At 38.2% G+C, this 18707-nt stretch overlaps 1 protein-coding gene across 1 annotated transcript in view; it reads right to left on the reverse strand.

The window, feature by feature from the left end:
• Positions 1 to 18707, reverse strand: part of LOC117087586 — a 37269-nt gene that overhangs the window by 12925 nt on the left and 5637 nt on the right. The window contains exon 2 of the mRNA XM_033217984.1: positions 5784 to 5897. Within this exon, the coding sequence (XP_033073875.1) occupies positions 5784 to 5897 (114 nt within the window). The remainder of the gene's footprint in view (positions 1 to 5783; positions 5898 to 18707) is intronic.

Below are 18707 nucleotides of genomic sequence, written 5' to 3' on the forward strand. Positions count from 1 at the left end.
GAAAAACAGATCAAGAGCATATAATAGACATTACAGAACTAGACATACACACATATATGTTTAATTTATGTTTGATAAGACGCCAAACAAATCTATGGGTAAAAGAAAGAGCTGCCACATGGTGCTGAACTGTATTTCCATATATTAAAAAAAAAACCAATATTCCATTAAATGCAAAAATTAACTGAGTGGATTATAAACCTAAACAGAGGGCTAAAACTGTATGTCTTCTAGAAGAATACACTGGAGAAATTATTTGTGACTTTGGAACATGCAAATGGTTCCTAAAGAAGGCACAACACCTACAAAATGTGTTTTAAAATGATAAATTGATTTTATTAACATTGAAAACTTTTGCTTATCAAAATACATGAAAAAATAAATTAAAAGGTGGCCGGGCGCGGTGGCTCAAGCCTGTAATCCCAGCACTTTGGGAGACTGAGGCAGATGGATCATGAGGTCTGGAGATCAAGACCATCCTGGCCAACATGGTGAAACCCTGTATCTACTAAAAATAAAAAAAAAAAAAAAAAAAAAAAAATCAACTGGGCAGGGTGGCACATGCCTGTAGTCCCAGCTACTTGGGAGGCTGAGGCAGGAGAATTGCTTGAACCCGGGAGGTGGAGGTCGCAGTGAGCCGAGATCGCACCACTGCACTCCAGCCAGAGTGAGGCTCTGTCTCTAAATAAATAAATATCAAAAAAGAAAAGCCAGAGACAGAAAAAAAATTATTTGTACTATATGCATACCTGACAAGTAACTTCTATCCAGGACATATACAGTTTTTCTACAAATAATTAATAAAAAGACAAGTTAAAAATGGCAAAGTGAGTGAGCCATATTGGCTTTCAAGGGCTATAGGATATTACAAGCCTTATATAAATATACACAGATACTACCACATTATTAAATATTTCATTGACATTTTCATGAAGAAACCAGAAAAGCAACATATTATATTAGTTTAAGATCAAAATCACTGAAGTCAAATAATTCCAAATTATAATTGTATTTCTGCCATTTCCTCAAAAGGTAAAATAGAGATGAGTTTAATTATTTTCTTTACTACTTCATGGACTTTCTGATAAAAAGAAAGGTGCATATTAAATACTAGTTAAAAATAACCAAAGGACATGAAATTAGTATACCAAAGGGATAGCCGCACCCCCATATTTATTATAGCATTATTCCTAATAGTCAAGATATGGAATCAACCTGTATGCCCATCAAGAGATGCTTGCATAAAGAAAATGTGGTCTATATACACAATGGAATACTACTTGGTCATAAAAAGAATGGAACCCTGTCATTCCTGGCAACATGGATAACCTGTAGGACATTATATCAAGTGAAATAAGTCAGGCACAGAAAGATAAATACTGTATGTTCTCACTCATCTGTGAGACCTAAGTAAAATTTGAGCTCATGGAAGTAGGGAGTAGAATTGTGAGTATTAGATGCTGGGAAGGGTAAAGAAAAGGAGAATGGGGACAGTTTGGTTAATGGATACAAAATTATAGCTAGATAAAAAGAATGATTTCTGGTGTTCTACAGCACTGTAAGGTGAATATGGTTAACTATAATTTATTATCTATTTTCAAAAAGAGGATTCTGAATGTTCACAACACATGATAAATGTTTAAAGTGATGGATATGTTAATTACTCTGATTTGATTCTTACATATTGTACAGCTATATCAAAATATCAGCTGTATCCTATAAGCATAATTACTGTCAACTAAAAAAAGGAAAAAATAAGTATTCTATACATTACATTGAACAACAATAAAAAGACATTCACATTGGCATATACGTATATCTGTTTAGTAACTTTAGCTAAATTATATGCTTTATTGAGCATTCAAGTCTTTCCATTTTATAATCAATTTATACTCTCATTTCTCAATACAATAAAAAGTTTCATTAGCATCCTGAGATCTCATAATTATCAATAATTACTATTTATTAAGTTCATAGTATACACTACCTTGTTGGTAGACACATAAACTATTTTGAGACAATTTATAGTAGGGTGGAGAACAGGGTGGAGAACACTTGGAAATAACGTTTTGCCAATAAATGTATGGAGGTTTCATCACAATGGAAGAAATTCATTAGAAGGTTCAGAGGGACATTCAGTTCTTTATCTGGATATCTGGATAGAGGATGGTAGCAAAGGAAATTGTTCATTTTAGTAACCGATGCAGAGCCTTTGCTTTTTTTTTTTTTTTTTTTGAGACGGACCTCATGATCCGCCCGTCTCGGCCTCCCAAAGTGCTGGGATTACAAGTGTGAGCCACCATGCCCGGCCCAGAGCCTTTGCTTTTAAATGTTATGTTATTGTGGATTATGCTGTGCTTGGAAATACAAGTCACCATCAATGCTAATAATGAGCATAGTGACTAGAGAATCAAGAATAAAAATACTACAAAATAAAGTCTGACAATGTGAAAGTAATAGCAACCCAGAGTAAACTCATATGAACTCCTACCTATTCAATGCCTTAAAAACTATTTACATTATTAAATATGTTAAACATTTGCCACAAATTATCATTCCAAATTTTATAAATACTAAGCCTTAACATTGACTATACATGTGTGCTTATCAGCTCATGTAACTCACATTATATTTTAAAATTCCACTTATGAGAGCAAGGGCTAGTTCAATTCTCTACATGACAGGGGGTTAGAGAGAGGGTTGAACTGACAGATTAATTTTCCAACCTCTATCAGAATTGAGTCTCGGCCGGGCGCGGTGGCTCAAGCCTGTAATCCCAGCACTTTGGGAGGCCGAGACGGGCAGATCACGAGGTCAGGAGATGGAGACCATCCTGGGTAACACGGTGAAACTCCATCTCTACTAAAAAAAATACTAAAAAACTAGCCGGGCGTGGTGGCGGGCGCCTGTAATCCCAGCTACTCCTGAGGCCGAGGCAGGAGAAAGGTGTAAACCCGGGAGGCGGAGCTTGCAGTGAGCTGAGATTCGGCCACCGCACTCCAGCCTGGGTGACAGCGCGAGACTCCGTCTCAAAAAAAAAAAAAAAAAAAAAGACTCAAAATAGGATTAAAGTTCAATTATTAAATACGAAGAAAGTTATATCTGATTTAGCTCCTGCCTGCTTTTCTTTCCATGAATCAAACTCTATTCTTCATAAATTCTACCCACTGGTGAGGATTATACAAATGGAGAAATATGTTCTTTACATTGGAAAATAATCTGTCTACCCTCTGATTTAAACTGCTAACTATTCTAAAAGTCTTACACTGTTCTCTAGTCAGATGAGATCTCTTGTTATCTGTCCAAAATGGTAACTGAAGTTACTGAACTCTAAAAAGTTTTTATTCATTGAATGCCATCGCAAAACTTTTTTAACATCACTTATCTTGGATTCAAACATCCCAATATCCTTACAAATAAACTTTCCTATCTTGAAACTAAATTTCTTTTTAGTAGCTTTAATTTAGTCTTAAACTAAAAACAAAGAGTTTATTTTCTGACAATCACCTGTTTCTACATCACATTCATATTTGAAAACGTGTCATGAACTAATAATGTATAGCCTAATAATTTTAACATTTTCTTACATTGATCAAAAATACACCTTTAAAAATTTAGCAACAAATCTTATAAAATTACAATAAATCACTTTCTAATGGATGCATAAATCTTATATAACTTTTTCAAAATTGGGATTACAATGAAGAAAAAATTTTCATGTGGTTTTAGATTAGATTTTAATTCTTAATTTTACTTTTATAATGTTTGAAATTGAAGTTTGACCTCATGGCTAATTATTCTTAGTTATACTCTATTTCACAATATTTGAGATATCTGAAAAATCAAGAATTTGTTTTTCTAAGGGCTCTTTAGTTTTGAAATAGGATTGTCATACTCTACACCACAATTATTTGCAGTCTTAAGGTAAATTTGTATTAGATATGGATTATTAAACTGCTTTAGGTATGACAACTATAATATTCCAAATGATATGAATTCCAAAATTCTGTTCGGAATGAAATTCAAGAGCAATGAGAAGTTGACATAAAGGCTAGTTTTATAATAATCAACAGTTGATAAGGCATTAGAAATATTTCTTTTTTTTTTGAGATGGAGTCTTGCTCTGTCACCCAGGCTGGAGTACAGTGACGCCATCTCGGCTCACTGCAAGCTCTGCCTCCTGGGTTCATGCCATTCTCCTGCCTCAGCCTCCCAAGTAGCTGGGACTACAGGTGCCTGCCACCATGCCCGGCTAATTTTTTGTATTTTTAGTAGAGACGGGGTTTCACCGTGTTAGCCAGGATGGTCTCGATCTCCTGACCTCATGATCCTCCCGCCTAGGCTTCTCAAAGTGCTGGGATTACAGGCGTGAGCCACCACGCCCGGCCGAAATATTAATTTTCTGTATTTTTACTATGGCTCATTGAAACATAATCTCAATTATGAATCCAGATTCATATATCAAATAATATATATTAATATGCACAGTTGATCAATGTGGAAAATATACATATATTATTTTCTGAAGAGTTCTGAAGAAACCAATAATAAAATATTAGAAAATATGTATGAAATAACCAGACAGATGATGTATTATTAGAAGGCAAGGAGGAGCAAGTCACATCTTACATGGATGGCAGCAGGCAGAGAGCTGGTGCAGGCGAACTCCTTTTTTTAAAACCATCAGATCTCATGAGACTTATTCACTATCATGAGAACAGCATAGGAAAGACTTGCCCCCCGCATGATTCAATTACCTCCTACGGGCTCCCTCCCACAACACTGGGAATTCCAGATGAGACTTGAGTGGGTACACAATCAAGCCATATTAGATGGATAGATATAGACATATTTTATACATCTTTTAAATGTGGTGCTCCCTGTACACTTTTGGCACAGGCTGTAGGTCTCAAAATAATGCAAAACAACAACAACAACAACAACAACAAAAAACCCTATTATAGTTACTGAACCTTCCTAGGGTAATAATTATAGTTTGCTCAGGATAGCACCAGTTTATGTTCATGGAGTAGAAGACAGAATACTGCTGAAGCATCAGTTCCCTCCACTGGAGCCAAGCTTGAAGAGGTTGTGTGATAAGATTTAATGGGAAGCCAGGTGCAGTGTCTCATGCCTGTAATCCCAGCACTTTGGGAGGCGGAGGCAGGTAGATCACCTGAGATCAGAAGTTTGAGACCAGCCTGGCCAACATGGTGAAACCCCGTCTCTACCTAAAAATACAAAAATTATCCAGGCACGGTGGCACGCAAGGCAATTATCTATAAACCCTGTGACAAGACTGGTAACCTCAATTTTCCTCTCATATGTAACATAAACATAACTCAAAATTTCCTGTGGTTTCCACTGACCAAGCTCACTAGCAGCCAGGAAGCCTCGTGCTGGAAGAACAGCATTACTAGTAACCTTCTCTTCACACCAACTGAAATAAGGAGGAATTAGCTAGTTTTTGGCTGCATGGGTCTTCAAAGTCCTACAAGCTGTCCTTGAATAATTGATACAATTTGCATCTGGAAAGCACTGAAAAGAGAGATAGGTTATCACTGGTTACATTACCATATTATCCTCATGTTAAAAAATAATTTTCTGCTCATGTATATCTCTATAGCTCACACTCCTAGAAAAGATGATGGCAGAATTTAAAGTACCAAGTGGTAACTTATCAAACCCATCCCTACTTATTTTAACGCAACTATAAATAATAGTACTTGGTTAAAAAAATCCAGGACAAATGGTATATGTATGTATATATATGTATTTTTTACCTGAAAATTGTTCATCACATTCACAAATGAAATTATTCGAAGTAATATTGCTGCATTTTCCATGGAAACAGATATGTGGTTGACACTGGCCAATTATTTCTGACCAATTCATTCCTATAACAATGAAAAAAGGTTTATTTACATTGCATATCAATATTATAACCAACAGTTTTCCCTCAATTCTTTAATAATAAAAATATCAAATTCTGACAAATGTAATTTCAGTTATGAAACCATGTTATATGATGATGCATTTAAATTGAAATAAAAATTACTTTTGATACTTTACATAAAGTTTTTCCTCTTCTGACCCCAGACTATAATATCCAAATATTTTTTCTGGGTAGTGGTATTTGAACTTTATTTAATTTACATAATATTTTTAAATTTTAATTGTTTTTTCATGGTAGATAATATTAGTACATATAAGCACCAGTTTTTCGACATACACTGACAATATTGCAGTGGTAAATTACACAGTGACACATTCAAATGTGTATTGTGTCTCACCCTTATCCCCTAGCTAAGGGAACAATTCAAAAGGAGAACTAGCTGCCTGGATTCTCAGAATATGTGTACAGACTTGCAAATTCAACGCTTCTTTGCCCTTGCTGGCATATCAAATTTTCCAAATCTCACTCACACATACTGTTGTGGTGCCACTATATCGGTTAACATAGCCTTCCATAACATACTTGTTCTGTGCATATTTAATCATCTTATAATATGCTTAGTAGAGGAATGTGCCTTGGAAATCTCAGGGCATAGCAAGTGGACAAATGCTGTTGCAAAAAACAACTGCATGTAATTTGGCAATATGCTTTTTTCCTCAGTTTAAGCTCTTAATTTAATTTATAAGCAGTTTTTGTCATTATCACCGATGTCTTTCCAATTCCTTATATACTGACATCCCTGCCTCACTCATGCGGAACTCTTCTTTCTTCATTTACCTCCAAGCAACCCTAAACATAATGAAAATATAAATAATAAAAATATAAATAAAAATCATTATGTTTCAAAATGTTTTCCAAACATAAAAACTAAATTAGCAGTAGAATGCTCAATAGTCCACACCCTAATTAAAACTTAGTGAGTTTTATGAGCTAAATTGTGCCCGCCCATCCCCACCGAATTCATATGTTGAAGTCCTAACCCTCAGTATCACAGAGTATCTATATTTGGAGACAACATCTTTAGAGAAGTACATAATTAAGGTTAAATAAGGTCAATAGAGTGCGTCCTAATCCAATGTGACTGGTGTGCTTCTAAGAGGAGAACATTTACACATATACATACATTGCTTTTGCACCAGGTAGGTGGACTACAAGACTCTAAGTATTAATGTGGATGAGGGACGTCATTCAGGTATTCTTGCTACGCTAACTTTTGTGAACAGTATGGATGACTTTAAGTGTATGCGTAATGAGAGGTTATTTACGTCTCTTCTCCAGCTCATTTTTAGGATCTGTCCTCCCTAACCCCCACTTTAGAAATTCAGACCACCTTAATAATAGGTTTGAATTCCTAGTTGGGCACATATGCAGTGGTAGGGCTTTCTTGACACATGCATTCCAGAATAATCTAATAATTTGCAATTGTTCACCTGTTATGTCCTCTCCTTTTTCAAAAGAGCTACATGCAATGTGGATTTAGATTATGCTAATAAAGACAGTATTCTTATCTGTGTGTAGATCATCTCAAAACAAAATCTTTGGCCAGGCACAGTGGCTTATGCCTGTAATCCCAGCACTTTGGGAGGCCAAGGTGGGCGGATCACCTGAGGTCAGGAGTTTGAGATCAGCCTGGCCAACATGGTGAAACCCTGTCTCTACTTAAAACACAAAAAACAGCTATGCATAGTGGCACATGCTTGTAATCCCAACTACTTGGTAGGCTGAGGCAGGAGAATTGCTTGAAACCAGGAGGCAGAGGTTGCAGTGAGCCGAGATCACACCACTGCACTCCAGCCTGGGCAACAGAGCAAGACTCCGTCTCAAAAAAAAAAAAAAAAAAAAAGATTGAGTACACATTCATAATGCTGAGTATAATAAATTTCCACAAAATTTATAATGGAATCTGGATCCATATTTCTTCTTGATGGCTTCTCCTGGATCTTGAGTCCATTATTAACTTTATATTTTATTTCTTCTTCACTCACTCCTGCCTCTTCAAGCAATCATGGCTCTGAAGGAGCGCATTGGCTGGAGATACGGCCTCCTCTTTGTGGGCCTACTACAGGTAAACATTGTCATCTTCGGAGCACTGCTCAGACCCATCATCATCAGAGGACCAGGGTCACCAAAAATAGTCATCCAGGAAAATCGGAAAGAAGCGCAGTATATGCTTGAAAATGAGAAAACACGAACCTCAATAGACTCCATTGACTCAGGAGTAGAACTACCTACCTCACCTAAAAATGTGCCTGGTCACACTAACCCAGAACTGGAGCTGAAGGCTGACATGCAACAGGTCCTGCTGAAGACAAGCCCCAGGCCAAGTGAAAAGAAAGCCCCACTGTTAGACTTCTCCATTTTGAAAGATAAAAGTTTTATTTGTTATGCATGATTTGGTCTCTTTGCAACACTGGGATTCTTTGCACCTTCCTTGTACATCATTCCTCTGGGCATTTAAAGGGAATGTGTATGTGAAGAGCACTACGAACATCGTTTTTGTTTTGTTTTGTTTTAAGCTTTCCTTTTTGCTTGTTTTTAAAGCCAAAACAAAAAACAATCAAGCACTCTTCCATATGTAAATCTGGCTGTATTCAGTAGCAATACAAAAGATATGTAGAAAGACTCTTCAGTTCACATTCCAATATTAAAATAGTGATATGAACTGGAAAAGTGATTTTAAAAGCTTTCACATGGGACAAATGATTTTCTTTCCTTCTTTTCTTTCTTCCTATGGTCTTGTCCGAATAAACTACTATCTTGAATAAAACAACATCCAACCCAGGTCATTGAAATGAAATTGGCCAGTCAAAAAAAAAAAAAAAAAAAAAGACTTCAATCATTTAAAAAATTCCTAATTTTCAGCAATATGAATAAATCGTTTTTGTTAAACCCTTTGTAAAATACTGAGGTTCCCATTAACAAATTACGGCCTCTGCTTGCTGGAAATGAAGTATAGTTTAAGATCAAACATTTTACTAATAAACAAATTTTAAGTGTATATATATATATAATTTGAACTTCATAAATGTGAAGATTACCACTTCTTTTTATGGCCAGTTCTTACCAGAAGTATTTCAGTACAGAATATACAAAATGGCATTTAAAAATATGTTTCCTGGGGGGGCTGAGCAAGATGGCCGAATAGGAACAGCTCCAGTCTCCAACTCCCAACGCGAGCGACACAGAAGACCGGTGATTTCTGCATTCAACTGAGGTACTGGGGTCATCTCACTAGGGAGTGCCGGACAATCGGTGCTGGTCAGCTGCTGCAGCCCGACCAGCGAGAGCTGAAGCAGGGCGAGGTATCGCCTCACCTGGGAAGCGCAAGGGGGAAGGGAATCCCTTTTCCTAGCCAAGGGAACTGAGACACACAACACCTGGAAAATCGGGTAACTCCCACCCCAATACTGCGCTTTAAGCAAACGGGCACACCAGGAGAATATATCCCACACCTGGCCGGGAGGGTCCCACGCCCACGGAGCCTCTCTCGTTGCTAACACAGCAGTCTGGATCTAACCACAAGGCAGCAGCCAGGCTGGGGGAGGGGCGCCCGCCATTGCTGAGGCTTAAGTAGGTAAACAAAGCCGCTGGGAAGCTCCAACTGGGTGGAGCTCACAGCAGCTCAAGGAAACCTGCCTGTCTCTGTAGACTCCACCTCTGGGGACAGGGCACAGCTAAACAACAACAACAACAAAAGCAGCAGAAGCCTTTGCAGACGCAAACGACTCTGTCTGACAGCTTTGAAGAGAGCAGTGGATCTCCCAACATGGAGGTTGAGGTCTGAGAAGGGACAGACTGCCTGCTCAAGTGGGTCCCTGACCCCTGAGTAGCCTAACTGGGAGACATCCCCCACTATGGGCAGTCTGACACCCCACACCTCACAGGGTGGAGTACACCCCTGAGAGGAAGCTTCCAAAGTAAGAATCAGACAGGTACACTCGCTGTTCAGCAATATTCTATCTTCTGCAACCTCTGCTGCCGATACCCAGGCAAACAGGGTCTGGAGTGGACCTCAAGCAATCTCCAACAGACCTACAGCTGAGGGTCCTGACTGTTAGAAGGAAAACTATCAAACAGGAAGGACACCTATACCAAAACCCCATCAGTACATCACCATCATCAAGGACCAGAGGCAGATAAAACCACAAAGATGGGGAAGAAGCAGGGCAGAAAAGCTGGAAATTCAAAAAAATGAGTGCATCTCCCCCTGCAAAGGAGCGCAGCCCATCGCCAGCAATGGATCAAAGCTGGTCAGAGAATGACTTTGACGAGATGAGAGAGAAGGCTTCAGTCCATCAAACTTCTCAGAGCTAAAGGAGGAATTACGTACCCAGCGCAAAGAAACTAAAAATCTTGAAAAAAGAGTGGAAGAATTGACAGCTAGACTAATTATGCAGAGAAGGTCATAAACGAAATGACAAAGATGAAAACCATGACACGAGAAATACGTGACAAATGCACAAGCTTCAGTACCGACTCAATCAACTGGAAGAAAGAGTATCAGCAATTGAGGATCAAATGAATGAAATGAAGCGAGAAGAGAAACCAAAAGAAAAAAGAAGAAAAAGAAATGAACAAAGCCTGCAAGAAGTATGGGATTATGTTAAAAGACCAAATCTATGTCTGATTGGGGTACCTGAAAGTGAGGGGGAAAATGGAACCAAGTTGGAAAACACTCTTCAGGATATCATCCAGGAGAACTTCCCCAACCTAGTAGGGCAGGCCAACATTCAAATTCAGGAAATACAGAGAACGCCACAAAGATACTCCTCAAGAAGAGCAACTCCAAGACACATAATTGCCAGATTCACCAAAGTTGAAATGAAGGAAAAATCTTAAGGGCAGCCAGCGAGAAAGGTTGGGTTACCCACAAAGGGAAGCCCATCAGACTAACAGCAGATCTCTTGGCAGAAACTCTCCAAGCCAGAAGAGAGTGGGGGCCAATATTCAACATTCTTAAAGAAAAGAATTTTAAACCCAGAATTTCATATCCAGCCAAACTAAGTTTCATAAGTGAAGGAGAAATAAAATCCTTTACAGATAAGCAAATGCTTAGAGATTTTGTCACCACCAGGCCTGCCTTACAAGAGACCCTGAAGGAAGCACTAAACATGGAAAGGAACAACCGGTACCAGCCATTGCAAAAACATGCCAAAATGTAAAGACCATCGAGGCTAGGAAGAAACTGCATCAACTAACGAGCAAAATAACCAGTTAATATCATAATGGCAGGATCAAGTTCACATATAACAATATTAACCTTAAATGCAAATGGACTAAATGCTCCAATTAAAAGACACAGACTGGCAAACTGGATAAAGAGTCAAGACCCATCAGTCTGCTGTATTCAGGAGACCCATCTCACATGCAGAGACATACATAGGCTCAAAATAAGGGATGGAGGAAGATCTACCAAGCAAATGGAGAACAAAAAAAGCAGGGGTTGCAATCCTAGTCTCTGATAAAACAGACTTTAAACCATCAAAGATCAAAAGAGACAAAGAAGGCCATTACATAATGGTAAAGGGATCAATTCAACAGGAAGAGCTAACTATCGTAAATATATATGCACCCAATACAGGAGCACCCAGATTCATAAAGCAAGTCCTTAGAGACTTACAAAGAGACTTAGACTCCCATACAATAATAATGGGAGACTTCAACACTCCACTGTCAACATTAGACAGATCAACGAGACAGAAAGTTAACAAGGATATCCAGGAATTGAACTCATCTCTGCACCAAGCGGACCTAATAGACATCTATAGAACTCTCCACCCCAAATCAACAGAATATACATTCTTCTCAGCACCACTTCGCACTTATTCCAAAATTGACCACATAATTGGAAGTAAAGCACTCCTCAGCAAAAAAACAACAACAGAGATTATAACAAACTGTCTCTCAGACCACAGTGCAATCAAACTAGAACTCAGGACTAAGAAACTCAATCAAAACCACTCAACTACATGGAAACTGAACAACCTGCTCCTGAATGACTACTGGGTACATAACGAAATGAAGGCAGAAATAAAGATGTTCTTTGAAACCAATGAGAACAAAGATACAACATACCAGAATCTCTGGGACACATTTAAAGCAGTGTGTAGAGGGAAATTTATAGCACTAAATGCCCACAAGAGAAAGCAGGAAAGATCTAAAATTGACACTCTAACATCACAATTAAAAGAACTAGAGAGGCAAGAGCAAACACATTCAAAAGCTAGCAGAAGGCAAGAAATAACTAAGATCAGAGCAGAACTGAAAGAGATAGAGACACAAAAAACCCTCCAAAAAAATCAATGAATCCAGGAGTTGGTTTTTTGAAAAGATCAACAAAATTGACAGACCGCTAGCAAGACTAATAAAGAAGAAAAGAGAGAGGAATCAAATAGACACAATAAAAAATGATAAGGGGATATCACCACCAACCCCACAGAAATACAAACTACCATCAGAGAATACTATAAACACCTCTACGCAAATCAACTAGAAAATCTAGAAGAAATGGATAATTTCCTGGACACTTACACTCTTCCAAGACTAACCAGGAAGAAGTTGAATCCCTGAATAGACCAATAGCAGGCTCTAAAATTGAGGCAATAATTAATAGCCTACCAACCAAAAAAGTCCAGGACCAGATGGATTCACAGCTGAATTCTACCAGAGGTACAAGGAGGAGCTGGTACCATTCCTTCTGAAACTATTCCAATCAACAGAAAAAGAGGGAATCCTCACTAACTCATTTTATGAGGCCAACATCATCCTGATACCAAAGCCTGGCAGAGACACAACAAAAAAAGAGAATTTTAGACCAATATCCCTGATGAACATCGATGCAAAAATCCTCAATAAAATACTGGCAAACCGATTCAGCAGCACATCAAAAGCTTATCCACCATGATCAATTGGGCTTCATCCCTGGGATGCAAGGCTGGTTCAACATTCACAAATCAATAATGTAATCCAGCATATAAACAGAACCAAAGACAAGAACCACATGATTATCTCAATAGATGCAGAAAAGGCTTTTGACAAAATTCAACAGCCCTTCATGCTAAAAACGCTCAATAAATTCGGTATTGATGGAACGTACCTCAAAATAATAAGAGCTATTTATGACAAACCCACAGCTAATATCTCATACTGAATGGGCAAAAACTGGAAAATTCCCTTTGAAAACTGGCACAAGACAGGGATGCCCTCTCTCACCACTCCTATTCAACATAGTGTTGGAAGTTCTGGCTAGGGCAATCAGGCAAGAGAAAGAAATCAAGGGTATCCAGTTAGGAAAAGAAGAAGTCAAATTGTCCCTGTTTGCAGATGACATGATTGTATTTAGAAAACCCCATCGTCTCAGCCCAAAATCTCCTTAAGCTGATAAGCAACTTCAGCAAAGTCTCAGGATACAAAATTAATGTGCAAAAATCACAAGCATTCTTATACACCAGTAACAGACAAACAGAGAGCCAAATCATGAATGAACTTCCATTCACAATTGCTTCAAAGACAATAAAATACCTAGGAATCCAACTTACAAGGGATGTAAAGGACCTCTTCAAGGAGAACTACAAACCACTGCTCAGTGAAATAAAAGGGGACACAAACAAATGGAAGAACATACCATGCTCATGGATAGGAAGAATCAATATCATGAAAATGGCCATACTGCCCAAGGTTATTTATAGATTCAATGCCATCCCCATCAAGCTACCAATGAGTTTCTTCACAGAATTGGAAAAAACTGCTTTAAAGTTCATATGGAACCAAAAAGAGCCCGCATTGCCAAGACAATCCTAAGTCAAAAGACAAAGCTGGAGGCGTCACGCTACCTGACTTCAACTATACTACAAGGCTACAGTAACCAAAACAGCATGGTACTGGTACCACAACAGAGATATAGACCATGGAACAGAACAGAGTCCTCAGAAATAATACCACACATCTACAGCCATCTGATCTTTGACAAACCTGACAAAAACAAGAAATGGGGAAAGGATTCCCTATTTAATAAATGGTGCTGGGGAAATTGGCTAGCCATAAGTAGAAAGCTGAAACTGGATCCTTTCCTTACTCCTTATACGAAGATTAATTCAAGATGGATTAGAGACTTAAATGTGAGACCTAATACCATAAAAACCCTAGAAGAAAACCTAGGTAGTACCATTCAGGACATAGGCATGGGCCAGGACTTCATGTCTAAAACACCAAAAGCAACAGCAACAAAAGCCACAATTGACAAATGGGATCTAATTAAACTAAAGAGCTTCTGCACAGCAAAAGAAACTACCATCAGAGTGAACAGGCAACCTACAGAAATGGGAGAAAATTTTTGCAATCTACTCATCTGACAAAGGGCTAATATCCAGAATCTACAAAGAACTCAACAAATATACAAGAAAAAACAAACAACCCCATCAAAAAGTGGGCAAAGGATATGAACAGACATTTCTCAAAAGAAGACATTCATACAGCCAACAGACATATGAAAAAATGCTCATCATCACTCGCCATCAGAGAAGTGCAAATCAAAACCACAATGAGATACCATCTCACACCAGTGAGAACGGCAATCATTAAAAAGTCAGGAAACAACAGGTGTTGGAGAGGATGTGGAGAAACAGGAACACTTTTACACTGTTGGTGGGATTGTAAACTAGTTCAACCATTATGGAAACAGTATGGCAATTCCTCAAGGATCTAGAACTAGATGTACCATATGACCCAGCCATCCCACTACTGGGTATATACCCAAAGGATTATAAATCATGCTGCTATAAAGACACATGCACACGTATGTTTACTGCGGCACTATTCACAATAGCAAAGACTTGGAATCAACCCAAATGTCCATCTGTGACAGACTGGATTAAGAAAATGTGGCACATATACACCATGGAATACTATGCAGCCATAAAAAGGATGAGTTTGCATCCTTTGTAGGGACGTGGATGCAGCTGGAAACCATCATTCTTAGCAAACTATCACAAGAACAGAAAACCAAACACCGCATGTTCTCACTCATAGGTGGGAACTGAACAATGAGATCACGTGGACTCGGGAAGGGGAACATCACACACCGGGGCCTATCATGGGGAGGGGGGAGGGGGGAGGGATTGCATTGGGAGTTATACCTGATATAATGATGAATTGATGGGTGCTGACGAGTTGATGGTGCAGCACACCAACATGGCACAAGTATACATATGTAACAAACCTGCACGTTATGCACATGTACCCTAGAACTTTAAGTATAATAATAAAAAAAAAGGTAAAATAAATAATAAATAAATAAAAATATGTTTCCTGTTGCTTTTAGTTACGCAGAAATACGTGGCTGTAGTGTCTTTAAACCACTATTTATTATTAACTTATTCTAGGATGAGTAATCAAAAGAAATAAATTCTCAGACATAAGCAGCATTTTTACCTCCTTTCTGCAATCCTTTAAATAACTCACAGAATATGTCTTATCTTGTAAAAATACTTTTATAAAAGGCCAAGTTGTCATGATTCTTCCATATGATTAAGGGCAACGTGTGCTATTAAGGGGAAAAAATAGTGGCTAGCAAATCGCCTTAGCTTTCAAAAATAATTTGTTTTATCATCTAAGAATACTTGAGGAACTTCTTTGATCAGAATTATATTTCATTGACCTGTTAAAGCATTTCTGATTAAAGAAAAACCATCTAATTTTTGAAGCATTTCTGCATTTCACATGGGAGTAACAGACACATTTGTTTCAGTGAGTTACAAGTTGCAATTTACATCTTCTATAACCATGACTTGATTGCTCTAAGTTGCCAGAGGTATTGGGTAGCTGGTCATTGTTGTTTTTAGGTTTTTGTTTGTTTGTTTGTTTGTTTGTTTGTTTTTGGAGTTATACTACATGTATAGTATTTCTCACATTAGCAGTTTTCCATAAATAGGGCAAGTGTCATATAGGTGGACTTTTTACTCACCTATTTTACCGCAATGTCACCCTGCAGGTGATGGTCAATGCTTGCTGCTCCATCTTTATTCATCGTTAATGTTAATTTATGACAACTCAGGGGGAAAACCATAACAACCTAGTTTGGTTACAGGTACACACAAGCTTGAATATTTCTCTGCACTAAAATGAAAGTGCTACATTTTGTAGGCATCTTATCAGCCATAGAAATAGGACAATCTATAAAACTTTGGGGAGGGTAGGGGAGGAAATGACAAAGTGTCTGTCAAAAACAGACATACTTAAAACAAGGTGATGTAGCAAATCTCTGTCACTGCTTGAGAAGAACTTTGAGCTTGTGGCAGTTTTGCAGACTTATATGACTTCAGCACTTTACAACATATTTTTTACTATGTATGTTCAATACAATTTAATATTTATAACTGATTTCTGAGAGATCTGCTCCATGTCTGTTCTGTTATCTGCATGAAAACAAAATGTATACCAATTTCAATATGTCAGTAATCAAGGTTTTAAATGTTTGGAAGAAAATACAAACAAGATTGCTGATTTGTTCTGTATTAGTGACATTCGGTACTTCTAGATTTGCAATAAATTTATGGCTTTTTTAAATTTAAAGAGCCTGATTTTCTTCTAAGATTTTTTTATTGACTCACAGCATTGTGTTTGATGCAATTAAAATTAAAACTCACCAAAGATTCACTCCAAATAAATAATTTTTAACATTTATCTTCTGTAAAGCCTTTTAACTCTACTACAGACACATAATTTCCCGAGAAGTGTCTACTGAACTTTTAATGTTTGTTTATTTTGTTTGTTTTTTATTTATTTAGAGACAGAGTTTTGCTCTTGTTGCCCAGGCTGGAGTGCAATGTCACAATCTTAGCTCACTGCAACCTCTGCCTCCCAGGTTCAAGTGATTCTCCTGCCTCCGCCTCCTGAGTAGCTGGGATTACAGGTGCCCACCACTATGCCCAGCTAATTTTGTGTATTTTTAGTAGGGATGGAGGTTTCACCATGTTGGCCAGGCTGGCCTCAAACTCCTGACCTCAGGTGATCCACCTGCCTCGGCCTCTCAAAGTGCTGGGATTACAGGTGTGAGCCATCGTGTGTGGCCTGAACTTTTTTATGTCTTCTTTTTTTTTTTTGGTCACTGAAAGCAGGACAATTTTATTTTAGATTGAGGCTTTCATACAAATTATTTTAAAGAACCTTAGAAAAAGACTGAATAATTCAAAGGAAGTATTAGGTAATGAATAACAGGAGAGGGAAATAAAAATTAAACAATATAATCAAATGAAGAAGCACGTTTTCATTTAAGAATTGAAATAAGAACGAAAGCAGCGATGGAATTTAATTATTAATGAAAAATATATGAATGAAATCATATCATGGTAGCCAGAGTAAGCCTATCAAAAGTCATAAAGACAAATAAAGATTACACTCAGTTACAGAATCGTTCTAAGAACTGTTGTAACCTGTAAGTAAACAGCATGGACTCTACATGCCAGGGGTTGGCAAACTTTTTCTGTAAAGGTCCAGATAGTAAATATTTAAAGCTTTGCAGGCCATGAGGCCTCTGTCTAGTCAGCTCTGCCATTGAGGGTCAAAAGCAGCCACAGACAATATGTAAATCAATGAATGTGGCAATGTTTCAATGGAATTTTATTTACGGATACTGAAATGTGAATTTCACAAGATTTTCATACAGAAAATATGTATTTCTTTCAATCACATAAAAACATTAAAAACACACACACACTATTAGCTCTCAGGCTGAAAAAAAAATAAGCAGTGGACTGGATTTGGCCTGTGGACCACAGTTTCTAGCCCCTTCACCACACATCTGTAACACTGACACAGGTCACTATCGCCAGAAGCAAAACTCTGAAAACTAACAGTCCTGACCCATGGGAAAGGATTCATTGTGGTCAAAGTAATTATTAGATCATAACTGCCCCAAAATAGGAAAGATCAAACAGCTAACACTTTTTTTTGTTTTTTCTTCTGAGACAGAGTCTTGCTCTATCGTCCAGACTGGAATGTGGTGGCACAATCTTAGCTCACTGCAACCTCCACCTCCTGAGTTCAAGCAATTCTCCTGCCTCAGCCTCCCAAGGAGCTGGGATTACAGGTGTGCACCACCACACCCAGCTAATTTTTGTATTTTTAGTGGAGACAGGATTTTGCCATGTTGGCCAGGCTAGTCTCAAACTCCTGACCTCAAGTGATCTGTCCACCACGGCCTCCCAAAGTGCTGGTATTACAGGCATGAGCCGCCGTGCTGACATTATAGCTAACACATTTGTTAATTATGTTTTCTTCTTTTTCCTTTTTTTTTTCTGAGATGGAGTTTCACTCTTGTTGCCCAGGCTGGAGTGCAATGGCGAGATCTCAGCTCACTGCAACCTCCAGTTCCCAGATTCAAGTGATTCTCCTTCCTCAGCCTCCTGAGTAGCTGGGATTACAGGCATGTGCCACTATGCCCAGCTAATTTTTGTATTTTTAGTAGAGACAGGGTTTCGCCATCTTGGCCAGGATGGTCTCGAACTCCTGACCTCAGGTGATCCACCCTCCTCGGCCTCCCAAAGTGCTGGGATTACAGGCGTGAGCCACCACACCAGGCTGTTAATTATGTTTTCATGTTCCTGATTAAAAAGATTCTGCTTTAAGCTTGTTGACTTCAAGAGATTTCAGTATAAACCTTATGTAGACTTTCTCTCCCCAAAACTAAAATTATTCGAGTTATAAAAATGAATTGGGCCAGGCGTGGTGGCTCAGGCCTGTAATCCCAGCTCTT

The sequence above is a fragment of the Trachypithecus francoisi genome, unplaced genomic scaffold (assembly GCF_009764315.1).
Source record: "Trachypithecus francoisi isolate TF-2019V2 unplaced genomic scaffold, Tfra_2.0 Contig00665, whole genome shotgun sequence".
Taxonomy (NCBI): domain Eukaryota; kingdom Metazoa; phylum Chordata; class Mammalia; order Primates; family Cercopithecidae; genus Trachypithecus; species Trachypithecus francoisi.